The sequence below is a fragment of the Meleagris gallopavo genome, chromosome 8 (assembly GCF_905368555.1).
Source record: "Meleagris gallopavo chromosome 8, MGAL_WU_HG_1.1, whole genome shotgun sequence".
Classification (NCBI taxonomy): Eukaryota; Metazoa; Chordata; class Aves; order Galliformes; family Phasianidae; genus Meleagris; species Meleagris gallopavo.
Genome location: NC_139411.1, coordinates 3,754,985 through 3,781,577, shown reverse-complemented (window position 1 = coordinate 3,781,577; position 26,593 = coordinate 3,754,985). Strand labels below are relative to the sequence as shown.

General features: G+C 44.4%; 2 protein-coding genes across 4 annotated transcripts in view; both read left to right on the top strand.

Moving 5' to 3' along the window:
- PRKG1 (protein kinase cGMP-dependent 1) overlaps positions 1-23,680 on the top strand; it is a 393,227-nt gene extending 369,547 nt beyond the window's left edge. For all 3 annotated transcript variants that reach the window (XM_085228931.1, XM_085228932.1, XM_085228934.1), the window contains exons 11-18: positions 5,969-6,108; positions 10,188-10,277; positions 11,750-11,891; positions 14,034-14,197; positions 15,048-15,170; positions 15,268-15,330; positions 16,307-16,373; positions 19,675-23,680. In XM_085228931.1, the coding sequence (XP_085085057.1) occupies positions 5,969-6,108; positions 10,188-10,277; positions 11,750-11,891; positions 14,034-14,197; positions 15,048-15,170; positions 15,268-15,330; positions 16,307-16,373; positions 19,675-19,773 (888 nt within the window). In that variant the 3' untranslated portion in view covers positions 19,774-23,680. The remainder of the gene's footprint in view (positions 1-5,968; positions 6,109-10,187; positions 10,278-11,749; positions 11,892-14,033; positions 14,198-15,047; positions 15,171-15,267; positions 15,331-16,306; positions 16,374-19,674) is intronic.
- Positions 23,681-24,592: 912 nt separating this feature from the next.
- DKK1 (dickkopf Wnt signaling pathway inhibitor 1) lies at positions 24,593-26,384 on the top strand. Its single transcript, XM_085229257.1, has 4 exons — positions 24,593-25,158; positions 25,237-25,393; positions 25,491-25,601; positions 25,688-26,384. Exons 1-4 carry the CDS (start codon positions 24,982-24,984, stop codon positions 25,936-25,938), a joined length of 696 nt encoding a protein of 231 aa, XP_085085383.1. The 5' UTR covers positions 24,593-24,981; the 3' UTR covers positions 25,939-26,384.
- Positions 26,385-26,593: the final 209 nt, after the last annotated feature.

Here is a 26,593-nt window from a genome sequence, read left to right as displayed (position 1 = left end):
TTTAGGAAAAGCCACATCTCCAGAGTAAAATAAATATTTTTACTCGCAAAAACTCTGCTCACTGTATGTTCTCATTTAGCTAGGAGCTAGGCCAGCTGCCCTGAGGATTAGCAGAACACTCTGAAGGTTATGAGCAAAGTTTTTGTGATCCTAGTGTCCAGACGCTGAAAAAGTTCATGTTCAAATACATCCATTCTGTCTGTTAGAATCTGGGGATTTTTCAGTGTGACTTTAATTTTAGCTGCAAAAATGAAGGAAGGATTAAGTGTGTTCAGGCCTGCTTTCATGTACATGAGTCTGTTGCTCTTTCATGTCTTTCACGGCTTTTAAGTGTCTGGACGAGAGTATCACAGAGGAAGACATCTGTAGCAGCTCTGTAGGGAAAACGCACAGTCGTAGGGCTTCTTGGAAAACCCACAGCCAAGTAAGAACTGCAACCCAGAGGCACAACATCTGCAATAAAGGGGAATTCGAGAGACGTTCTTTATGGCCTGCTCCTCCAAGGAGATCATACAGGAACAGAAGACAGGGCAGTCAAAATAGTGTGTCCTCAGTCTACGTCTGGAATATGACAAGGCTGAGGTATCTCACTCGTCTTCATTGAGAGTAAAATCTTCTTTTGAGGACTGTTCCACATTCTGGTGAATATTTCTCAAAGTGTAAAGGTCAGCTTATATTTTATTTGAAAAGTTCTCACTGAAGTTGCACAGAAATTGCTAACACTGTGGATTTAATATAATGCACATACGTGTATGATTTGTTATAAATAAACATATGGAGAGAGAGATAAACTTACAATGAGGGGGAAAGAAACAGAAAGAGGAAGGATAAGGAACACTCAGGTGCATGCATTTACTCTTTCAGCCTTAGATTTTGTATCCATTTTCCCAAGAAGTCTGAAAAGGCACTAAGGTAAAGCCACATTTATTTGTAAGTGAATTATAGCCGTGTTGACAAATCAGGCCTTGAATGCGCTGTGTTTCAGAAGTTGCAGAAGTTTGTACATCATAAAGCAAAACAACATTTTTGGAGTGGTTGCAGTATTTCTATACAAGCCCAGAAAGCTCAGGAGAAGCCCTTTAGAAATAAGGGAGACTGGATCTCTTCTTTTGTTCTGATTTTTTTCCTTCTCTTTCTCCACTTCTTTTCTTTTCCTGATCCCTCCTCACCCGTGCTTGCGTCTTTTCCCATCCTTGCAGCATGCCACTTCTGCTGAACTCTCTACCAACACATCTTCACCCCACTTCATAAGGGATTTTTTCAAGTTTCTTTACCTAAGTAGCATTATTTTTTCACTGCTGAAAAGTTAAATGTAGTCCTGTGACTTGAAATTATTAGCAGCAAAATGAAACCCATTTCCTTGACTTCAGATCCTCTTCAGGGAATTTCTTTGAATGTATGTGACCCATCTGTTTGGTTCGCTTCATTGTGATGACTCAGGCTGCCAAAAAGTGCCTGCTGACTTGGGCATCATGCTGAATCACAGCAAAGAGGAGAAGGGAGGCAATGGCTCAACTGGAAGTGGATGGACTTTGAGGTCCCTTCCAACTCGAGCCTTTCTATGATTCTATGATAAAAGGCAGGAGTCTGATTGTTCCCATGTAGCCTTCCCTGTTAGTACCTACAGAATGGTGCAGCTGTGACTCCAAATCTGACTGTGTTATCCCATCTATCCATCACTGCAGCACTTGGGCCAGAATATATTGCAAAATATGTATGCATGTATTTATGTACGTTTACATATTTATCTTACAGGGAAAATATCTACGTATGCAAAATAAAAACAACTATTTCTTTTTTATTATATTGTGCTTCAAAAATGGACTCATTTAGTTATAGACAAGGTTTCTGCTGTTATTTTTGTCACTGAGATGCAGATCATTTCCTGCATAAGAGTCCTGCAAAATGACCTATTCCAATCAATTTTACCTCTCCTGTCTCTGGTTTTGTACATCACTTCTTCATCGTGGTGTTTGGCTTTATTTAACCATGCTCTTTATTGAATTTTCTTGTCTTTTGAAGAGGTAGTATATTCCTATTCAACAAATGAAAAGGTTTGTGTCTTCCTCCAGAGATTCATTTCTAAGACAGAGCAAGAGGTCACACAGATTCACCATAGAGGAGTCCCACTGGGACCTCAGTAGCACCTATAGGTTTATGAGGATTCAGTATTCTGGGGACTTTTGCACCAAATAGGATGGAGGTTTGCTGTTCAGCCTGCTTTTGTTTTTCCCCCCCCACCTTTTCAGTAAAACAGACAACATCAATTTTATCAGTGAATGCAGACATTTACACTGGCAAACAGTGCCCTAACCATTACTGCACTGCATCTCCCTGAGAGATCATTCTGGAGAATTTTGCACTGGTGAAAAGGCAATGAGTATTTAAAGACAGAGCGAGGAGTGGAGTGAAAAACTGAGAGAAGGGGGCAGAAATGCTTTTTGCTTGCAAAAAAAACAGAGAAAGATAGAGGCTGGTGGTTACTGATGCTGATGGTGTCAACCATCTCACCGAAGAATGATTGAAACTGAAGGCTCCAGCGGGTCTCCATCAAATCAATAGTCTTGGGGCCTTTGATATTTAAGATGTTTCTTCAGATTGTGTCAGCTCTGATCTCCTGAGTGTGTAGCAAAGATGGCTCCTTTGCAAGCTGCTGGCCTTGGAAAACTGCATGCTTTTCCTCTTCTCTTAAGCAATTCGGAGATTCTTGTGGTGGGTTTGTTTGGAAGGCTGAGCTTCCTGCCTGGCATATCCAGCTCCTTCTGAGATGGGAGACAAAATCTTTGTGGCTTTGTGGCTTCATGTGCAATCATTTTTTATTACATTTGAAGGACAGGGTGTTCTTAGCCCGTTCTCAGCATCTCAACATGAATCTTCTCTTTTGAAGTGAAAAGTCCAGGTAGCTTCTGGATTTTTTTTTCTACTTTTGAAATGAGATTAAGATTAGACACGTGTTGGTTTTTTGTTTTTTTTTTTCTGTAAACTATCAGTAGCTTAATATTAAATATTACTGTTTATAGGAATAGTAAAAATGACGTGGAGATCACCAGTTTTACACTGTAAAGCCATCACCACAGTTATCACATTCAGCAGCGGCAGCAGAAACCCCAAAACAAGGGGGAGAATAAGGCATGTTGAAGAAGGAGAAGTCTGCAGGATTCGTTGTCCATGTGGACAATGAGCTCAGAGAAATACGTAGGAAGAAAGAAGATCCAAAATTTAAGCCTTAGATTGAGTACCTCAGCGGTATGTTTCAGTGCATCAGCACATTTAATGCAAATTAATCCCCCCGTGCTCTCAAACTCTTGTAAATCCTCTGCATTATGAAGCACATCATGAGTAGCAATGGAAAATTTATCCAATTCTCCTGTGGCATAAGGTCAGAGTCTTGCATTAGCTAATTGTGGTTGCATGCTTGTTCTATATTTAAACATTTATGGCAATGATAACATTATAAAACACTGAATACAAATGCTGCCTTTTGCTTCCCTATAGTAATTTCTTTTCCTTTTTGTACTTCTTTTGGAGGTATACAAGCATCCCTGAAAAAACAGGATTTTTTTTTAAATTTCTTTTTTTTTTTTTTTAAGGAAGAAATAGCAGTCAAAACCTATGATATTAAAATGATACAGCAGAAATGGACAAATTGAGATTTGTTCATCTTACCCTTTATTCTATAATTTTGGAATGCAGCGATGTGAGACTCCACTTGGTTGTCATGTTTATTTTTAACACTGACGTCTAATGAAGATTAACATTAGAGAACTAGGGATTTGTGTCCCGAGTAAGTTTAGAAGTGCTAAATATAATTTTATTAACAATGCTTCCTGTTCAGATTGCCTGAGAAGTGTTCAAATCTGCTAGCAGAACTACTTTCTTGGCTCTCCTGTTCACTTATTGTTTTTGTATCTGGACAACCTAACTGTGAAAAATAGGTGCTAAAAGAAAACAGATCTGATCTGTAACACATGAATGGATTTGCATGGACTCTTGCTTGAAATAATTTTCTTGGCATCTGATTCACTTCATTGGGTGGGTGAATCTAAAGGGAAGTCCAGCATTCCACACTGCCATCAAAAGCAAGAGGGGTAAGTTTTCCAGAAGTACATTTTTGATCATAATAAAAACTGAATTTATTATTATTATTTTTTGCAAGATTTGGTAAATTGCAGTCAGCCTAAGTTGTTCCTTACTTCATTATTGTTTCTTTCTCTGTATCACCTCACTAATCTTCCTACTTCCATCAAACATCCTGCTTTGATTTAGATCAATGTCAAATAACTTTGTTCAAGCAGTTGTACTGAAGTTCATATGCCATTTATTCAAAATGAAAGAAACTAAGAAAAAGCCTTAACCCCAAACCAAAACCATTTTTATCAGCTTCAGTCTGCAGTAAATGCAGAATTTCATTCTGCTTTGACCTGTGGTCAAAACACATCGCTGTACAGCATCAGTTCAATAAATAACCAGAGAACTCAGTAAATAACCTCAGAGATGAAGGAAAATGTTTTTCTTTATTTTGTGTGGATTGTTTAGGCTTTGGTACCCTGTCTCCATGACAATTAAATGGTGATCACAGACTTCGTGCAAAGATAATGAGTCTCTGTGTGAAATGCAGAATTGTGCCTTTGGAAAAACAAGTTTCACATGGGACTGAAAATACTTGTGGCTGCAGGGAAAATGAATCGCCACAAATCTGAGGACAGAAACCCCGAGTGGTTTTAGAATGGATAAATACATGCATATGTATGTATGTACATGCTTACTTATTAACATGTATACTTGAGCACACCAGTATTGTGCCTAGAGCAGTGAATACAGACCTGCCAGTCACATCGTGCAACAGCGGGGTGCTTTTCTGAACGCAGTAGCAAAGCTGGCAAAAATTGAGATGTCCACAGGTGTTCTGGGAAAGCTGTGAGTCATCAGGAAGTTCATTCCATCTTCTTTCCTGACTTGATTCAATTCTACAGTCCTAACTGTGTCATACAAACTACATGTCGTGAAGTTGTGCAGCTGTGTTTCTAGCAGGCAGTAACAAAGTCTGTGGTGGTGATGTGAGCTAACTAGGAGGCTTGGTAGGCCAGTATGAGGTTCTATCTTGTTTGCTAGTGTGGAGAGGCAGGGGCAGCTGGGGGTGAGGGAAAGGGGCTGCAGCAGAGGGCGGTGGGCACAGAACGGGCTGTGCAGGGCAGCGGGCGCAGCCCTGAGGGCCGGAGCTCAGGGAGTGTTTGAGCACTGCTCTCACACACAGGGTTTGGGTGGTGTTGTGTGGAGCCCAGAATTGAACTTGATAGTTCTTGGAGGTTTCTGCCAACTTGAGATATTCTGTGATTCAGCGACAAGAGAGATGTCCAGAATGGAAAGGGTGACTCAGTTGTAATTCTTTCGGGGATTTCTACCTGTTGCTCAGAGCTGGGAATGACTTGAGGCTCGGAAGTTACCAGGGTAACACTTGTGAACAAGCAAACAGCTTCCCTTCGGCCTCTTCTCTGGAATTTGGGCTAAAAATAGGTGGCTGAGGCTTAAGGTTAAAAGTAAAGACGTGACAAAGCAGTGCAGTTATAAAGCCACCTCTACTCATCCCTTAAAAACATCCAAGGACTGCCTTTCCCAGTCAGAGGCAGTGCATGTGTTACTACTTATAGGAGAGACTTTATGAAAGCTGTACATTAGCTAGAAACATCTTTTGACTTGAGAGTAATGCTGACAGTTTTTTTTCCCTTCAACAATGAGTTTTGGAAATGGCCTTTCAACTTAAAAGCATACCCTCGTAGCAGTCAGCATTACCTGGGCTGAGTAGCAGTGGTTTGAGAAATCTGGCTTTACAGCCGAGCTCTTGTTCAACTCCATGGTGCTTTCCAAGCAGGAAATTTGGTTTTAAACTTTTCTGAAGGTAGGGTGGTGGGCCCATGCAGTTAGCTTAGGACCCTGCTTCTAACCAGCGTGTTTGCCTACTTTACCCAAGGTTCAGTTGAAAAGTGAAGAGACGAAGACGTTTGCGATGAAAATCCTGAAGAAACGTCACATAGTGGACACGAGGCAGCAGGAGCACATCCGCTCGGAGAAGCAGATCATGCAGAGCGCGCACTCTGACTTCATTGTGAGGTACTGTCCGTCTGTCCATGCTGGAGCACAGTACAGCCAACCACAGCAGCTGGTCAAACCCCATAAGAGTAACCCATGCACCATTAAAAGGACACTTCAGCCCTAGCTTCCTGCTAGTGACTGCAAATGCAGTTCGCAGAATAAGATCCAGGCTCATAGGGAATGGAGAGCTTCCCAAACCTAAACTAAACCTGTGCCTTAACTGGTTTGCTTGGGCTCTTGCTGACATGGCTTCGTGGCTTCTGGAGCAAACCCACCAGCAGCACAGAGCATGGGCAGAGTTTGCTGATGGCAGTGTGTGATGCTTCGTGTAGGCATACACACCGCGACTCAGGGTCTGCCCTGCTCAATAAGCATTTTCCTCTTCATTCTGAATTTTCCGTGGCACAAAAAGGAAGCTGGAAAGCAGGGTTTAATCTTTGGAGATCCTATGCTGTCATGTGAATAAATAGCTGTACTTCTCTTTAGGGTATACTAGCTCATTAGCTTCAATTCAGGGTCCATTGACTCATCATGAGTAAATGTGCTAAAATCATATGCCTCCTGAAAACTTAAACAAATGCAATTCTTCAGTGAATAAAAACAGGTGCCAGTCATTTTTATTTGTTTTTGCCCTAGCAACTGAGTATTCTGATGCTTTAAGATTATGACTATCTGTCATCAGGAAGCACAGACGGTTCCTTACATTTTAGGTCAGGATCAGAACTCTGGGCAGTCAGAACCTCTTACGAAGTAATGCATCTCCCTAAACTGGTGCTGTCTAACAGAAAGACATCTTGTTTAATCCAAGGATGCTTCAGGATGCCTGAAGCCCTTGATTTTTGCTGGAGGAGATCAATCCCTCTCCCAAAAAGAGCTCCAGAGAGGCATACTAACTCAGGGCGGAAACCAAACCCTGTGACAGAGTGCAAGGGCAAGTGTGTGGCAGAGCCGGCCCACCCATCAGCTGCTAAGGGGGTATTTCCTTCACATGCAGAACTGCTGCAAGCATTGGCCAAAAGCCTGCCTGATCCCTGGGATTCCCCAGAAGCCCAGGCTTCACCTATGTGTGATTCATTGGTGACAACTGCACGCTGACATCGTACCCAGCTGCAGTTTCCTTCACACTGAAACATTCGATTCACAAACACGCTCCTGTTACCTAGGCTAGAGCCAAATATACCTTGCAGGCTATTTCAGCAAATAGATCTATTTTCTGAAGCTGAGCTGGCTTAGTATGTCGATGTAAAGGGAGGTGAAACGCACGGGCAGCAGACTGGGGGGATATCTTGACACCATTTCCAAAATACCCACTCCTAAATAAAAGACTGAGCCTACGGACATTTGCTGACAGAGCCACTATGTGCATGGCTAATAAGATAAATGCACCAGAGTTTCTTCATTCTTTTTTTTATTCTTTCAATAGGCAAGTGGAAAAAAAGGATGCAGTAGCCACAGGTCTAGGGCAGAGTGCTGAGAAACAGTGATGCAATGAATGATCCCAAATTTTTTGCTGTTCCAAACTAAGCCGAAAAAGGGAAAAGGTTACAAGAAGACAGGGTGAAAGAACAATCTTTTCCTCTGTTTCATGGCCTGGCAGTTTCAATCAAATCAAAACCCAGCTTTTAGCTTTATGCAGCCTTCCCAACATTCCTCCCAACTTCAGTCAGTCTGAGTTACGTGCTGCTGCTGTGTCCAGTCATTCATTCATATGTGTCTCTTGTGCCTGTCTGAACCTAAAACATCACTATGTATGTTGATACGGTATTACACCTTATATAATTTTATTTGCACAGACATGTAAAATTGACTGTGAAACACCACTCACAAAGCAGGCGATTCAGATGAAGGCAATATCCCCAAACTCAATCTACTCTTTTCTTTCCATATCGTGCACTAATTCCTGTTCTTTATAGTAATAACCCTCTTCTAGATGCTTTTAATACCCCTTGGAAATCCTGCACTGGGTGGGATTTTCTAAATCATAAAGCCCAACTTATTGCATAGGTTGGAAACTAGAAAACCTTCACTGATTTATCAAACTCTATGGCTGCTTTTCCCCATTGCAGGTCCAAAGGGATTTGTTATTGTCTCCTAGTTTGTGTCCTAAATTTATTCATAGCTTGTTTATACCCTTCTTTGGGCCAGGCCTGTAGCTGAGCTAATTTTTTTTCTGGGTACTGCAAAAAAATGTTACCATTTTGGTAGACTAACTGTGTTTTGAGATGTTGGGTGAAAGGTGGATTTAAAATGATCTTGACGCAAGGACGCAATCTCCGGGATATCAGGACGAGGAAGACAACATTGCTGAAATAATATTTTCCTATTTCATCATTAAACTGTTTGTGAAAAGTCTCAGAAAAGTATTTTATTAAAGTGATTTAAATCCATTAAACCAGGCAAGATGGCAGAAGAGGCCAAACAGCCCTCAATAAAACTTACTGATATTGAAACTGAGAGCTTTATAGAACAAAACACAGTGTGTGGATTTGGTGAAGGGGCAAACAAGTGTTGAGCCACAGATGCCTGCAGGAGTTCTGCACATATTTAGATGAGTAAGAAAATGAATAAAGGAATGAGTTCCAGTATTGTGACATTTCAGACATCAGACTGCTTGATCTGCTGAAATACTGTGGTTTCATACTTCACACTGTACATTCCACGTGTAAACTTTGTGCTCCTATTAAGGTCAATAAACAACATTTGATTGGCCAGATTTGATGCCCTTAATGTTTTCTGGAAAGTAATTTTTCTGTAGAGCTGCCTTAGCTAGAGAAGATAGTGCCTTATTTCAGTGGCCTTTAAACTAACAAACTATCTAAAATATTTGGTTATTCATAATCCATAAATTCTATGGAATGGTCAGCTAGTTTGTTTCAGCATTTCTGGGACAGATACCTGAGGTTTTAGGTTCTAGGTGTCAACATGGGTAATATCATAGTAAAAGAAGCTCTGAAACACAGGTTCAGTTTTCTTCCATTAAATTTTCTTTTGGCCACAGATAGTATATTTTAGGTACAGAATATTTCACAAGTAGATAAGCACTGAGTGCGTTCAGTGATTTGCCTTTTTTTTCCTGTAGCCACTAATGCACATGAAGGCAAGGCAAATTAGGATTGATCCAGGCAGCAGCATCAGACCCTGTCCTAATCAGCACATACCCAAAGCCTTGCCTACATTACTTTCTTAATTGTTTTTTTAACCTCTGGATTATCACATAGACCCATAAAAAAATGTATAACTGTATTTCTCACTAACTTAAAAGACCTGATAGATTCCCCTCCCCTGCCAAAGCAAACTCCTTTTCCTCCTCCTTCTCCTGTCCTCCTGCAGGTCTTTGAGATACTGCTGCTAACCTCAGAGCTCTGGGGGGAAGATCTAGTTTGATATAAAATTTAATAAAGCAGCTGACAATGAATTCCACATTAAGCTCGTTTCCGCAGTATTCTAGTTGTGTTGTTTAAACCATCACATTAAACACAGAGCTGGAATTTCGCTGTATGCTTTGGATGACAGTTGAGAAGGAAGATGGGTTTATGAATGTGTCTTTAGGCAAATTTTCCTCCACATTGAGTCCATAGGAGGAAGAGAAAGGGCACTTTTAGTTACCTAAATGTCAGCAGTTCTGTTTAGTTGATCAGCTCAGTGGTTTTAAGGTCTGAAATGAAAAGTCAGACAGCACTTCCTTGAAATGGTTAAAGACAGCAGATCTACAGCTGTAGCTACAGTGTGAAGAAAAAGATTACACAGACATGACTAAAGTGGTAGGGAAACTTCTCTTTCAAGAGAATCTGGAAAGCCAAGTGTCAGGTTATGCCATTAGAAATGTCAGACTTTATTTAGTACTCAGAATGATGTTGACCTCTCCTTTTGCTGCAGTACTCTTCATTCAAACGCTCATCCTTCTCTGCTGAATTATTTCCCTTGTGATACAAAGGACTGATGAGCACTGAATTGCCCTCCCTAAGCACAGCACCAGCTCTGTAAGATCCCCCTCATTCTTGTGCTTCCTGACATGAAGCACATGGTCTGTGAGAAGTGGGAATGATTGGTGTTTGACTTATATTGTGAATTTTCTATTATTTTCTTGTTCCACATAGGCTCTACAGGACGTTCAAGGACAGCAAGTACCTGTACATGCTGATGGAAGCCTGTCTAGGTGGAGAGCTTTGGACAATTCTCAGGGACAGGTGAGTTTTAAGCAATTGTCATGACAAGTGGAACATTTTTTAATATGCCTTCAGATAACCAAGAGCCTTTATCCTTCACGGGAAAAACCTGGGTCTTACCATTCTGGGTTTAATTTATGTCCCCCAGAAGGTGAAGAAATGATGTTCTCCTACGCAGTTAACTAGGGAATCCAGTTACTGCTGAGAATACACTTGGAACTGATTTAGGTTGTCACCAGCATGGGAGCTAAGATCATATATTGAAGCTGTAGCTGTGCACCATGGGGTTGGGACACAGAAGTGCCATGGAAAAAAATAGTCTGAAAGCATGTAACGAAATACCGTGTCACAGTGCTCAAGCAAATGTGGTGCTGGTATTTCCTGTCCTCAGAGGATTTGACCTTGCAGCGTTTTGGTTTGGATGTGTGTGTGTGGAGGGAGGAGGGAGGTGGCTGTGCAGTGTGTGTGGGACGTGCACATGACGGCACTGCGGGCACAAATCACATACGGCCATGTGGTAGAATTTAATTGGAAGATAGTGTAGTTACATTTGAAAAGCAAAGGAAATGCGTTGTAAAGATTGATGAAAAAGCAAATATAAAATTCCTTTTAATTAATTATCCATAATGGTTTTTTATAACTCTTTCCTTTTCCTAACACCATCTCTGGACCATTAAAATGAGCTACTCCGCAAAGTTAGCAAGTGCTGGAATGTATTCTTCTTCTTTGTCAGAGCCTGGTAATTCCATCTTGAATTCTCTCAGCTGTAAATTGTGGTTCTGCTGCCACCTAGCTTAGAGCTGCCTTTGAGTTCAGCCACCAGCTCAAGGCAGGCAATGGAATGTGTTGTGCTTCTGAAAACTCCTTGCAAACTGTACTGAAACCAGCATCTAAAAGCGCACCTTATGCTGAATTTATGATTAACACTTACCAACAACTGTGTTTTTTCTGTCTTTTGCCTCAGTCGGGAACATTATTATGGGAGCTCTTGATTTCCATAGCTCAAAATCCTTTTCTCACCCAAGAGTCAAAGATTATTATCCAGAAATCACCTTTTGCATACAAGATACTTATCTGTAAATTTTATTTTTTACAAAATTTAAAGAAAACATTTTAGATTCAAATGTTTGATATATGCTGACTTCAAAAAGAGAGATACATATAAATTGACATGTAAAATTCAGCGTAGCAGTCACTTTCCACATACCAAGTGATTCTTATGACCTGTATAGATATTTCAGCAGCAGGATGAAGTCTGCTGAGTGAAGAGGTTGGCCTACTGTATGATTTTAGGCTGTTCAGAAATATAAATTTTAAAGGTGAGTTCAGCTATAGGTAGTATAAAAATAAACTAATTACAGGTAAAGTAGCTCAGTCCTTGCAAGAATCAAGCCCTGACTTCACCACAATATTGTTGATAAGGGCATATTGTAACAGCTGTGTCTTGCATGTACAAATCCCTTTATTGTCTTTCCCTTTCTTCTTTTACATAGAGGTTCGTTTGAGGATTCAACAACCAGGTTTTACACGGCGTGTGTAGTTGAAGCTTTTGCCTATTTGCATTCCAAAGGAATCATTTATAGGGACCTCAAGCCAGAAAACCTCATTCTGGATCATCGAGGTTATGCCAAACTGGTGAGTGCCTGCAATGTCTAGTTTTGGAAAAAAAAAAGAAAAAAAGAAAAAAAAAAAAAAAAGACATGATCCCTGACTTTTTTCTAGTGTTACACAACTAGTATTGTGGGTAAAGAACATAGAATTAGCCATAAGGGATCAGAAGAAGAGTCCACCCAGCCCACAGTCCAGTTCCTTATGGTAGCCACCAGTAGATTCTGAATTACAGTCAGGGCCAGCATGTCGTCACTCATCACTGGGATGTTTTCCCAACCTCCTGCAGACTGAAGCTGCTACTAAGCTGGAAAATACTACTTCTGGCTCTGTAGCCAGAAGTCAGCTTGAAATTCAGGGCAGCAATCCTGAAGTGGAAATGCTTAGAAAAGCAGAAGCAGAAGAAAAGAGAAGCAGAAGAAATCCATCCAGCGATTTTCAAGCTACCGAAAAGCTGAAAAATGTGGGCTTGTATTTGTGAGCTTTATAGGTGTCAAGTGAAAAATATTTTGCAAGCTGTCGTTTCTGGGTGAGTTACTTTGTGTAAATAAACAAAAAAGTCATTCTTAATGCAGATTTTAACCATAGCCTTGTTGTGGCACAAAATGGTCTATAATCAGACTTCTTACTTGAGAAAGGGAGTTGTAATTTGGTTTGTCTTTATTTTTAATAACATTATAACTTCTGCAAGCTACAGAGAGGGGAGAGGAAAAAAACGGACTTTCACAGAGAGAGTGGTGAGGCACTGTTCACAGGTTGCCCAAGGAGGTTGTGGATGCCCCACCCATGGAGGCATTCAAGGCCAGGCTGGATGTGGCTCTGGGCAGCCTGGTCTGCTGGTTGGCGATCCTGCACACAGCAGGGGGTTGAAAAAAAATGATCACTGTGGTCCTTTTCAACCGAGGCCATTCTGTGATTCTTTCATTCCCTTAGTAAGATGTGCTGCATCACAGGTTTTTGGGAACCCCCCTTTCTAGCTAGGGAAGATCAGGGCCCGTGGGAAGCAATCAGCGGAGGATGCAGCCCTAAAAGATCTGCGTCCCAGAGGAGCTGATGCCCTTCCTGAGGGTCTCAGTGGGGCAACATCTCTGCCTCTTAGGCTAGAGACTCTTCCCTGCCTTTGGAAACTTGGGACTTGTGCTCCCGGGGAGCAGTAAGTCAGACCATCACCATCTCTGGGCCTTTATGGCCCAGTAGCAGCCAGCATGTGTCACTGTGACCCTCAGCTTTATGAGTGACAGCAGAGTTTGTCCTCTGCAGCATTCCAACGAGGGTTCTCGTGAGGTGGGCTAGGTACCAGACTGTCCTTTTCTCCACCCCAGAAGGATCTAGCCCAGGAACTGCTAGTCCCATCACCATCCCTCAGCTCCTTAGACATTTTGATCTCCTTGGTTGCATCCATGATAAGCAGGGAAGTCTCTCAGATCCTGCAGCATGACTGATCCTGCTTCTTGTGGGATTGTCACTGTTTAGGATGGCAGTTTAGGATGCAGGTGCAGGAAGATGTAGGAGCATTTCAGCCGTCAAGGGACAGCAGAGTGTGCTACAGACCACAGCTCTGGGCAAGCACAGTACCACGGCAGGAGAGAGCAGAGCTATGAATACACTAAGCCTATTAACCCGAGTTCAGCTCAGGCCCCAAAGGGTGGCTTTGGTTCCCTATGTAATCTCATTTTACTTGACTGTCTGTAGCATGCTATGCTGTGCTACAGGTTGTAAGCTGAGCCCACCAGTGCAGTGCAGTGTTTTCAGATGAGTTGATTTTACTACACCACTCTTTGATGAGAAGAGAAACCTGAACTTTTCACTGGATATTTCAGAAAGTATTTTGCCCAAACAGTTCTTTGCACAGGGACTTTCAAAAAAAAAAAAAAAAAAAAAGGCAACCCAAGCCTATGTGAAGTTACATCTCCAAGAAGCGTTCAAGTGTTCAGCGTTGTCATTTGTTCTTCTTCCCTGACGAGGATCTTCTCTTGGCATAATGAAGGGTAAATCAGCAAAAAGGTCACTGCAGTCGTCTGGTTCTTGAACAGCCCACAGTGTTTTGGTTGCAATAATATTCCCACAAGGAAATCTTCTTTCTGCTTTGCTTCACTTCAAGAGAAACCGAGCACATGGCTGAAATTCCTCCTCTTGCTCAGCTCTGATGCTATTCTCCTCCATTTGCAGGTTGATTTTGGCTTCGCAAAGAAAATAGGATTTGGAAAGAAAACATGGACTTTTTGTGGAACTCCAGAGTACGTAGCCCCCGAGATCATCCTGAACAAAGGTCACGATATTTCAGCAGACTACTGGTCACTGGGAATCCTAATGTATGAACTCCTGACTGGCAGGTATGGGCATCAGAGCTGGCGTAGCTGCTGAAAAAGGATCCAAATATTTCTGCCATTGTCACCCTGATTAGATGACAGGAAAGATTCAGAGCAGGCGCGTGCTGGAATGGCACAGTGAAACTTCAGTGCTGTGCTGCTGAACCTTATGATGAATTTTTCTTTTTAAGCCAGTCTCCATGCAGATCTCTCAGAAGGCAACACATGAGCAGGCTTTTTAGGAAATGTGTGTGAAATGATACTGTATTCTACCCTAATTTTTGTTACTGAGATCCTATAAACTGAAAATGAGTTGAACATGATGGGGAAAAGGTTTATAATTCAACTATGGAAAGAAAGAGCATGTATATGGTAGCAGCCCAAAGCAAGCAAACTCTAGCATCCACTTTTAGGGGCACTTTATCTACTCACTGCTCTTCTTCACTGAACTTGTCCCTTTTCTGTTAAACCATTAGAAACCTAATTAATCCACAATGAAAGCATGTCACAACATGAAATAGAAAATAAGGCAGCAAGCACATCTTGGCTCCTTGTTCCTTAGGCTGCTGGGACACGGGCTGTCTTGGAAACGAGACATTTGGCATATATTGCTCAAGGAAATATGACTTTACTCTTTGGTACTTCCTTCCAGCCAGCATCACTTAAATCCAGGCTATAGCAAAGCCTCTTGGATGTGGAATTGTCATAGTCCATTGCTAGTTGACGTCTAACTTTCCTCAATTCACAATCCCACAGTAGGATACTGTGTTTTGCTTGGTGTTTGTTTTTTGTTTGTTTGTTTCCTTCTTTAATCAAGCTTCAGTGCTGTTCTAAAGAGAAATTTGTAAACTTTTTTTTTTTTTTCCCTCTGAAGTCCCCCTTTCTCAGGCCCAGACCCTATGAAGACCTATAACATAATATTAAGGGGAATTGACATGATTGAATTTCCAAAGAAGATTGCCAAAAATGCTGCTAATTTAATTAAAAAACTATGCAGGTAAATGCATGAAATATAATAACTTTTCTCTTACTTGTAAAAAAATGAGTCGTCGGAAGGATTAAGAAAGTAACCTAACTTGTTATTTGTTTTATAGGGACAATCCATCAGAAAGATTAGGGAACTTGAAAAATGGAGTGAAAGATATCCAAAAGCACAAGTAAGTGAGTTCCCAGCCATCCAACATTTTAACCCCTAGAAGCACACATTTCAAACACTTCCATTTTCAGCAAAACCCACATTTCTTAAGGTCCTTTGATCTTCCCCTCCTATTGTGCTTTAAAGTCTAACTGAATTTGTGTTGGATGCTTTTTTCCCCTGTGTTTTGGTATAGATTCCAGCCTTGCCTATGACCAAAACACATTGCACATTGACCATTACACTTGAATTACTTGAATGCAGAAACATGTTTGGAAACAATCCAACTCTGCCACTGCCTGCTTGGGTTTCTTTGGTTTGCTGAATAATTTCCCAAAGTTTCCCTCCTCCCACAACAAACTTAATTTCCACCCATAACATTAATTCATCAAAGCTTTTGGTCTGACAGGAGAGAGTTCTTAAGTTATGTTTTATAAGCTCCGTTTTGCCAGAGAAGTTTGTTGCAGAGTTTTCACACTGTTTGAGAGGAAAATACAAGTTAGGGACCACCACAGAGGTGGGTTATCTCAACCTCATGCGCTCTGCGCTCATCCTTCTCTGCTCCCATCTCCAAAGCAACAGAAGTGCATTGGATGGACATTTTGGGGTAGACTCAACTCACAACTGAGCTCAGAGCTCACCATTCAACCCAAACTGTATTAGCCCATTAGACATTAGTGTCTGACTGTATGGGAGGGATTGACCATATAGGAAGGAAAGATCAGCTGCCAGGACACCTGCAGTGAGCAACAGTTTTCTTCTGAACACTGATAATTTGTACTTGCTGTGGTGTCCCCACTGGGTTGTGACACAATCCATTTTCAGCCAAGAAAATGTATGCAAACACGATTGCAAAAATGATGAAAGCTAATTAGGCAATTTGAAGAACATGGCTGCAGGAGTTAAAAGCTACTGTTGAAGCAATTTAAATTTCACCATCTGATATTTTAACCACGTGTCTAACTTCCCAACCTGCTTTATTCTTCTCTCCCTTCCAGATGGTTTGAAGGCTTTAACTGGGAAGGGTTACGAAAAGGGACACTGACACCTCCTATAATACCAAGTGTAAGTTTTACTGCTTTTTTCTAGTTCCCAGCCAATATGTCTCTGTAACATTAATTTTGTGAGCTTTGGACACTAGTATACTATAGTGAAGTGGTTTATTTCATCTGAGTGTGCTTGACAGAGAACAAAATAAAGCAAAACCCGATTTAAGAAGTCAATTCAAATACACTTCCACTTATACTTTGTCTCCTGGCAGTTTCTTCCAGCAGACAGCTTTTTAGAGGCATGACTGTGATGAAATCCTCCTGGCTGCCTGGGCAGAATCATTCACTACTACATGGTTTTCTCTTTTTCACCTGCTGCACATGTTTCTTCATCTACTTGGCACATTCCGGCAGGGAGCTGCTACTTTCACCCCTTTTCTCAGATGTGTCCTCTTTTTTTTTTCTCCTTTACTCTTTTTTTTTTTTCTTTTTTCTTTTTTTTTTGATGGGCAAGTGGGATTTGTAAGCCATCTCCCTTTCTTTTGCATTAACCTTTCCTACTTCTTTTCTTTTGTGCTTGTTACCCTTTTTTCCTGCGTCCGTGTCCTACATGAAAAGCCCTGTTACTGACTGGTTTATGTTTAACTGGGAGCAGACTCAGAGGTACAGCTCTACTCGTTTTCCTTTGCAGCAGAGCTCTTTCTTTGATGTCTTTGTGAGCTCTTTACCCACAAAGCCCACTGCAAAGGGAAACCAAACAGGATTAGCTGATAGAAATTACCTTGGCCCCTTCTGTTTGGCAGCCTCTCCTCCTTGTTTCAACTTAATCCCTTTCTCTCCATGCCTCTCCCAATGGATCAACGAGAGAATGACATTAGCAATCATGTTTAATTGCACCCCTTTGCTCAGTCTGCCCGTGGTCCTGTAGCAGCAGCAAGAATGGCTCCAGAGCCATCTGCCATCCCAAAGTTCTCCTAATGTCTAGGAAAGAGTTTTGTGTCCCCCATTTTTCCTATGGGCTACCAAAGTCACTGGCAGTCAGCAGAAGAAATGCCTAAAGCAGAATCCTCAAGCAGCTTGTAGATGTTCTATAAATCAAAACTGCATTTTTTTTTTCTGTTAAGCTGATTTGTAATGACTGTTAATTTTCCAATAACTTGTTTGCCACATTTCAAGTCAGACAATGAAGTCAGGTTTATTTCTTTATATCTAATTTCAGTTCCTGATTTACCCATGCATTGTGCAGGATGCTAGCGTAGATGAAAATGCCCAGAGAAGTTTTTATAATTGTTTTAGCGGATTTCAGCTTAGCAAGAGCACTTACAATGCTGCTTTTACCAGGTGCATGTATCAACCCTGCATGTCTACCCCTCCGACTGAACAACCAGCAGTGGTGACTTCAGAGGTACCTGGTGTCCAAGAGCATAAATGGCTCCATGTCACAGCTCCACCACGAGAAGTGGTCTCTGCCCCTTTGGCACTGCCTAGAGGAAGGCCACGTTCTCTGGTGTTTTTTGCAGGAAGTTACACTTTCTTGGCTTTTTCAGCTAGAAACAACACGATATCAGGAAAGGATTGTGTCAGCGCCAACACGCTTTGTTAGGATTATTTCTTGGCATCCTCTCCAAAATGTACTTCCATTACTAAGTGAACCTCACTGACGTTTTTCCAGCCCTGAAGCTGTCAGTCCCACTCAGCCTGGTTTTCCACAGCCAGCTCAGCTGCTTTGGCACAAGTCCCAACTCTCAGTAAGGGCTGTGTCTGCAAAGCCATCCAAAACATGAATCTCTGGGAGAAGAAATCAGTTTTTCCTTCCATCAGTGCACCTTCCCTCCTTAGCTGGAAAGGAATCAGGACAGCTAAACACGGAGAGCAGCTTTTCTTGTTGTTATTATTATTATTTTTTTCAGAAATAGGCCTCTCACAGCTCTTTAGCTCTTAGTACTACCAGTGAAGCAATCAAAAGCTACTCCTCAGCCCTCGCTCCACGGGGTTTTAGGATCGAACTCAGTTTACAGCCTGCTGCTGGGATGTTGCTTCAAGGAGCAGTTGACCCTTGATACCACAGGTTCAATCTATCATGACTCTTCCAAAGATGTGCTGTCTTCTATCACAGCTCTTATTTTTGAGAAAGAGGCACAGATCTCTGTGCCATAATTCTTCACAAGATGTTGGTAAGAGACCAGACAGGTGCTACCAACACTTGTGCTTTATCCTCTTGGATGGAGATGCTTCTCCCAGAGATAGATGTGCTGAGAGAAACAGAGACACACGGGTCAGCACAAGGGACCATGGAGAAAAGCAGAACTCAGAACTCACTAAGGATGAGAACCATATGGATAAGGGCTCTCCAACTCAGTGGTGCTGTTACCAAAAAAGTAAACAGACTTGGATAACTAAAAAAAAAGAAAATATCCACAGTTGTAAAATATGTAAAAATATAGTTGTATTGTTTTTTGTTTGTTTGTTTTCACAATGAGTTGAATATGCACGGAACTCAATTTTTCCCCAAGACATTTTCAGCATCTGGTAAATGCAGCTGAGTAGTGAATTATCCAGTATCAGATACATCTCATGGACTGTAGGTTGGCTAAAAAATAAGGTGTTTCCTGCACAGCACTGCTTTATCGAGTGCAGTCCTCTTCAGCCTTCACTGTCTGCTCAAGGTGCTGCTTCAGTATGACGTTGATTATTTTGGCCTTGGGAGCTGCTGGTCTATTTTTTTTTTTTCCAACTGTTTGGAATATATAATGGTCTCATTGTAAGAAAGTTTAAGTTATCACCGTGAACAAAAACAACAACAACAACAACAGCAAAAAAGACCAACAACCAGACACAGTCTAGTTACAGTAGATTTTAAATAACATTTTTTAAAAAAGAAAAGAAATGTACATGGCCTTCATAAACTATTTAGAGGTTGAAACTCAGTCTTGATAATTGGAAATTCAGAAATGCTCTAGGAATATCAGTATCTCAAATAGGTTACATGGATTGAAGAATACTCAAAGGCACCAGAGGCCCAGCTCACATCCTCAAATTCAGGATCCTGGAGGCATAAATTGGGAATTCTGGGCTCAGGGGAAGAAGGGTATGCCTGGCATTCCAAGTCTTTTCTGCCAACCTTATCCCAATTGGTAGAAAAGTTCTTGAAGCCTCTCGAGGCCCTAGGTCATTCACATCAATAGGAACTTCACTGGCCTGCTGCAGCTAGGATTTTCTGGTCCATAGCTGTATTTCTGGGACCAGAGCAAATAGAGTAAAAAAAACCCACTGAATACTTTTGAATGATTGCTGTTGTGAGATGAAGAGATCTGTAGAGGTTCCCAAAGACAGCTCTGATGACGGTCCCCATCTCTTTCACTCTGTCCCTTCCACAGGTTGCTTCTCCAACAGACACAAGCAATTTCGACAGCTTCCCTGAGGACAATGATGAACCACCTCCTGATGACAACTCAGGATGGGACATAGATTTTTAATGTATTTCTCTTACCTGCTTCTGCCTTGCTGAAGACAGCTTTCTGGGACATGGCTGCCAGCGAAACCGAAAGAACCGGGGAGGATTCGTGCTCGGGGTCACCATGATGCCTTGATTGATGCTGCTACAGTAACTACAGTGGCATTAGGACTTATTGCTTAGATGACAATAGTGCTCTTCATGTTTTATGTTCAGACTTAATCTAGCAGTTGACATGGTGGTCCTGACGCAAAGCCTTTCACCAGTAGAGAAATATGTTTTTTATCACTGCAACGATCTTGCTACGCTCTAATTACAAATGTTGAAAGATTCATAGTGTAAGACACAATTAATTCTAGCTGCAAGGTACTGGCTTTATCAGTAGGATCAGTAGTAATTTATTAAGTGCTGTAGCTAAATACAGTACAGGATTTGGGCTTCTCCCACACTCAACTCAGTAGGTCTTCCACTGTTGGCCAGTCCAGGAACAAAGGAGGACCACAACAGTACTGGTCAAAGAGTTCATGTCAAAGCAGTGGTACAGTTTGTCCTTTTTCTTTCCAAGCAGTATTTCACGACAAGACTGAATGTTACTCTTTGTCTTTCTTTCTGAGATTATTTTTTTTTAACCTGGTGAAACAAAAGCACAACTGCTCTAGATCCTGTTAAGGCAGATATGGGTCGCTTCTCTCATACAGCCGAGAACGTAACATAACATGACATTTGCGTTTTTTTCCTTTCCTTTGGTAGAAATACGTAAATGCATGAAAAAAAAAAATCATCAAATTCTCAGTTTCACGTATAAAATAGTGCTTAAATAATGGTCCTATAGTAAAGCGACAGCAGCCAACCGATCTTATCAGTGAGCTATTAGGCATAAAACTAAGCTTAACTTGTAACTTTCCAGAACCCAAAGGAGAAATGTAAGGTCCATAATGCATTTTATAGGTGCTATGTACATCCCTCATCTGTGAATATACCGATTCAGTCAGCCAACCTTTCAAAAATATGTAGCAAGAGGCATCGTTCTCCATCATTCTCTTAGAACAGATGAGTTTACATCTCCATGTCTGCATCTCTTCCGTGTTAATTACAAAGCCAATGAAGACAACAGAATATGTGATGGAGGGCCAGTTTGCTTGCTCTGTTTTTAAGTTGCCCTTAAAAATGTGATCCTAATGCCTCATTGAACTAAATCAGGAGGAGTTTCGCAGGAAAGTCAGTTGAATGACATGGAAACCTGATACTTTGTGTGTTTGTGTGAGATTTACTGGCCTGCCTTATCTCCAGCACACCATGTCGCCAGCAGCCGTGTTTAAGACCTGGGGATAGCCAAAGCTGAGTTGACTTGTACAAAAAAAGAGAGGTGGAAAGGATGGTGGTGTGTGTACGTCTTCCCCTGGCTTCCACTACTTTTCCTTTGCTTTGGTGAAGCCTCTTCTCATTTACACAGGCGTAACAAGGGAATCCTATTCTATATGCCTACTTGTGTAACACCTGGGACATGAAGCGTATCCCTTTGTACCAATAAAAAACATCAGATTTCAGTCTCTCTAACAGACCTCTCAAATAGCAAACACTGCCCCATTTGATCTCAAGAGCTGTTATATACACTAGCAGTCAGAAGATCAACTTTTGCCAACCAATGTTCAGAATTTCTTTTTTCTCCAATGCTGAATCTTTTCCATGTTCCTACTGAAAGCGACCCACTTAATAGAGCATGTTAAAAAGATGTTTCCTCCGCTTCTTTTAGAGCACCCGCAGTGTCTGCTGCTTGCAAGCAGCCTACAGAGCTCACTTGTCATGGGCTCCTTCAGACCCAGTCCGTTGGCTGAATTTTCTCCATAGTTGTGCAGAAGGGAAGGGCAATGACATCCGCTCTTGGACACCAGGTTATTCCTGTGCTCGCTCATCTCGCGCAGCAGCACGTTAAGATTTGTTTGCCTTGAAAACTGTAGGGTAGAGACAGTCACTGCATCCACCAGGTATCTCTTGTATAGCTCTTGCTTTTCCACAGAAAGGTTGAAAACACTGAAAGCAAACGCTGAACACTAGGGCTAAAATACTCACCCATTATCCAAGCAGACAGGCAGATGGGCAGTGGCCGCAATACGGCTGAGTTGTTAATCCACCTCCTTCCAGATTTTCACTCAATGCTGTGGGCGCCGCGGAGGAGAAAAGTTGGAGCATCTGTTGGCTTTCTGCAGAACAGACAGGGTAGGCTGCCTCAGTGTGTAACTGAGCAGCAGAGGTTCAGTTGCCTTTGAGCAAAGGGTGGCCAGGAGCGCCGCGGCTCTCGGTGCAACTCAAATCCGGGAAGAAAGGTTTCAAGGGGCTGATGCATTGTTTTCTTCCTTCCTGCCCGTTTTCCTTGTGCCACACACGAGACCTGCATCGTGTGGCATGCACTGTACTGAATATAGATTTATTTTGGTATCAGACACCTCACTCAACTTCTTCCATCACCTCTACTCGGCACCCTTTAAACGACAAACTTAGCGTATGTATATTATAGACGCCTTCATTTATAAGTAATATATTTGAGTTGCATAATATATATATATATATATATTCACAACTGATTGCCTCTGTGTTCCCACTTACTGTCCTTTCTTCTTTGTCTCCTTTTTTGATATTTGGGACGGCGGTGTATTTACGTAAGGGGATATCAGCTCCCGTATTTAAAGCAAGTGTATTACGGTCGGTGTCATAAGAGACAGATGATCTGTAGCTTCTTACAGTGCTGCATTATTCATAGCAAACTCTTATTTAACAACAGGACCACAAGCAAATATTTCTGTAAATAGATATTTTCGTGTTGATATTTTGTGGTACTCATATAACTTTTTATTTAGAGTTCCATGGCATTACTTCTTCATTTTCTTATTTGTAATGTAATGTTTTTAGATCCAAGTAGACTTGAATTAATGTCATAATTGTCAGTATTATTAAACTTTATGTCGACTGTACTGTTACTCATCGTCCCATAGGTTTAGAACACGATAGCTATCTGGCATTGTTGCAAGTGCCTTAAATCCATGGCATCCTATAACAAAATACAAATTTGGTGTTATGCTGCATGACAAAGACAAACACACCTCAAAATGTTGTCCTTTCTTAGCTTGCTGCGTTTTACAGTTCTTTCTGCTGACAATTTATAAGCCTTTATTATATAATATTGATGAATTACAGAAATGATGAAGTCGTTCTCTTATTTCTGTTAAATGTACCAGAGCTGTGTATCTGTTAATGAGATACAGAGTCATTTCTGTGAAATGTATAAATGTATGTGCGGGTCAAATTAATATATGACATCCTATCAGTCTGTACACAGGTATTCCTGTTCCGCTATGCCGTGCAGCTCCAGCCCATCGTGCAGTCCAGCTCCCATCATCTTTTATAAACCCACAGTCAATATCCCGCCCAGAAAAAAAAGATGAGCACCTGAATGCGACTTGCCACCGAGTCTCTGTCATGAAACCAAATGCCCCCACAAAAGCAAGTGCCCCCCTGGGGGACGCAGCACCACGGAGCTGCCCAGAGCCTCCTCACTTCTCCCACCAGCCCAGCGGGTGCTGTGCTGAGACACGGGCAGCTCCAGGCATTAGCAGCCAAAGGGAAATGTCATTCGGAGTTGTCTCGTCCTGAGTCCAATCCATACTGTTCTGACACTGGTCCTTTATTTTTGTGTTCTTATTTCTCTGATTTTCGTATTACGATGGATTCTACATAAAAGAGTTTTTTGTTTGTCAGAAAAAAAAGTCTGTCATTCAACGGTCATCGACCACTTGCACTCTTTTGATGTAGATTTGAGAACTTTTTTCATGAACTTAACCGCTTTTGTTTTGCTCTGTATTTTCCCTGCAGCTGTAATTGCTGAGTGCCTGTTGTATACTTTATAGAGTTGAAATAAAAATAATTACTTTTGAGCAGCGCGTTGACATCTGTCTTCAGCAGGAGTCAGCTTGGGGCTGGTTCTGCTGTTCGGTTGGGTTATTTTACCCTTCTTTGTGGTGATCTACAGTAGGAGATAGTTAACCAAAGTGTTGTGTGACACTGCAGAGAGCTGTGGTTGCTGTGATCAAAAGGCAGTGGCCATGGGCACCCCAATGGCAGGTGGGGGTCCTGCATCGCACGTCATGGGCATCTCCAGCCCACATTACTCCATGATCACTCTGTGCAATAAGCATCTTTACTGCACGTTTGCTCTTCAGGAGTGAACAATACACCCAGTGTTTTATGTGCTGCCATTAGAATCAGGAGCAGGGCATGCAGGGCACAGAGACCCGATGCCAGTTGTGATCAACACCTACCCCAGAGTGGCTCACAAGTGAGGCTGTCCCTGTCCCTGCTGTCACGTGGGAAGTGCTGGGAGAGGAGAAGGCAAAAAGCTGACACTTTGCAAGGATACAGGGCTGGTCTCCTCCTTCTGAGCGGAATGCACTGGGGTCACACGGCGTAAGTGTGGCAATGGGGTGCAATGGCTGCTAGCAGCTGCAGCAGACACCAGGTTTTGGCCCAGTGGGACATGATGGTGATGGGCCTGATCCCCCCGGGGCTTGCTCAGGCGGCACCACCACGAGCCCAGCACCGCTGGGGCTGCATTTTCTCCCAGAACAGTCCATTTAAAAAATAAAAGGAAAAAAAAAAATAATAAAAATGAGGAGCACGACGCTACGGGCGCGCGTGGCCGACGGTGCTCTCCTCGCCGCCGTTCACCGTCGTGGCCGCCAGGGGGCGCAATAGCGCAACCGCGCCGTCGGGGGGCCCCGAGGGCGAGGGGCGGGGGGAGCCGCGCCCCTTTGATCTCCGCGCATCAAAGGCAGAGCCTGGCCCGGCCCCGCTCCCCCTGCCGCGGCACGGCCCCCCCGGCCGAGGTCAGCCGAGTGCACGGGGGGGCTCCGACGGGGCGGGCTCTCTTCCAGCCCCCCCAAACTCCGCGGGGCCGGGGGTGCGGAGCGGCCCCTTCCTGCGGGTCTGCGCTGGCGCCAGGAAGGGAGCGCGGCGGAGCTGCCGCCGCCGTTGCGAAATCCCCTCCCTCGGGGGGGGAACTGCGGCACAGCCCCCCGGGGCCCTTTGAAATCCCATTCCTCCTCCCCGAAGGGCGGGCGCAGGAGGCAGCCCCCCGGGTATAAAGAAGCGGCAGCGGGCAGGTAGCGCTGCTCGGGGGTACGGAGCGCAGCGCCGAAGCACGGACGGGACGGGGCGGACGGGTCGGGACGGACGGGCGATGCGGGCTCTGCTGGCACTGCTGGCGGCCCTGAGCTGCGCGGGGCGGGCGGGGGCCGGCGGCGGCCTCAGCTCCAACGCCATCAAGGTGGGGGCGGCCGCCAGCGCCGCCCCCGCCGCCGCCGCCCCCGCGCCCTTCGACGGCAGCAACAAGGCGCCTCCGGCCGCCACCCGGCAGGTAGGAGCGGGGCGGCCCGGGGGCTGCCGGGGGTAACCGGGCGGTGGGAAGCGGCGCTGACCCTTTGCCCGCCCGCAGCCCTTCCCCTGCTCCGAGGACGAGGACTGCGGCCCCGACGAATTCTGCGGAGGGGCGGCCCGCGGCGGCGGCCCCCCGCTCTGCCTCGCGTGCCGGAGACGCCGCAAGCGCTGCCTGCGCGACGCCATGTGCTGCCCGGGCACGGCCTGCAGCAACGGTGAGGGGCGGCCGGGCCGGGGGGCGCGCGCTGGGCGGGGAGGTGGGGGGGGGACACGCGGGGCTGACGGCGCTGCCTCCCCCTCCCCACCCCGCAGGGCTCTGCACGCCCCCCGAACCCCCGCCCGGCGTTCCCGAGCTGGACGAACCCGGCCCCGAGGCGCTGCCCCGACGGACGCCTGCGCCCGCCTGGCCGCCCGACGCCAAAGGTAAGCACGGCCCAGGGGAGCGGCGGGGGAGCGGCGCGGCCGCGGGCGCCGTCGGAACTCGGCGCTGACCTCCCTCCCGTCCGCAGGTGAGGAGGGCGACTTCTGCCTGCGCTCGTCGGACTGCGCGGCGGGGCTGTGCTGCGCCCGCCACTTCTGGTCGAAGATTTGCAAACCCGTGCTGCGCGAGGGGCAGGTGTGCACCCGGCACCGCCGGAAAGGAGCCCACGGCCTCGAGATATTCCAGCGCTGCCCCTGCGCCGAGGGCATGGCGTGCCGCCCGCAGCGCGACCGCGGCGGTCCTGACGCCTCCCGCCTGCACACTTGCCAGCGGCACTGAGCGACTCCGGGGGGCAGACCGAGGATGGACGGAAGGATGGAAAGACGGACGGGGGGATGGACTCTGGCCCCGATCGTGAGAGCTCCCAGCTGTGCGCACAGCCGGAGCAGAAGGTTGTTTCTCGAGGGAACTACTCTTAAGCGACTGATTGCAGTACGTTACTGTGTTGTGAATATGGAGGTGGCACTTAGTGTACAGACGTTCTGAGCGAGCCGCCCGGACGCTCCTCCAGCCAGGACTGGGACGTGGTACGCGCTGGGTTTCCAGTCGCTCTCGATGGACGCGGCCGCCCCTTCAGGTGAAGGGCAGCCCACGCTGCGCTGTGCCACGCTCCGGGGCGATGCCCCACGGAGGCGGCGGGGTCGCAGAGCGGGACCTCAGCGGCCCCGGCCCTGAGCCATGCGGTCGCGCCGCTCTGGGCACAATAAAGTTTATTTTTCGCTTCACCTGGCAGTACGTCGCTCAGTTCTTCCCTCTGGGGTGGTGGTGTGGAGGGAGGGATGGGTGCGAGTGGGAGCTCTCCCGGCCCCTTGCAGTCCCGTCTGCAGGGATGCTCCTGAAGCACAGCATCTCTTTGGTGTTTCACCGCGACCTGACCTCCGATACTAATACCTGTGGCTTTAACTCTCCTGCTTAGAGACCTCTGGGGCTGCTC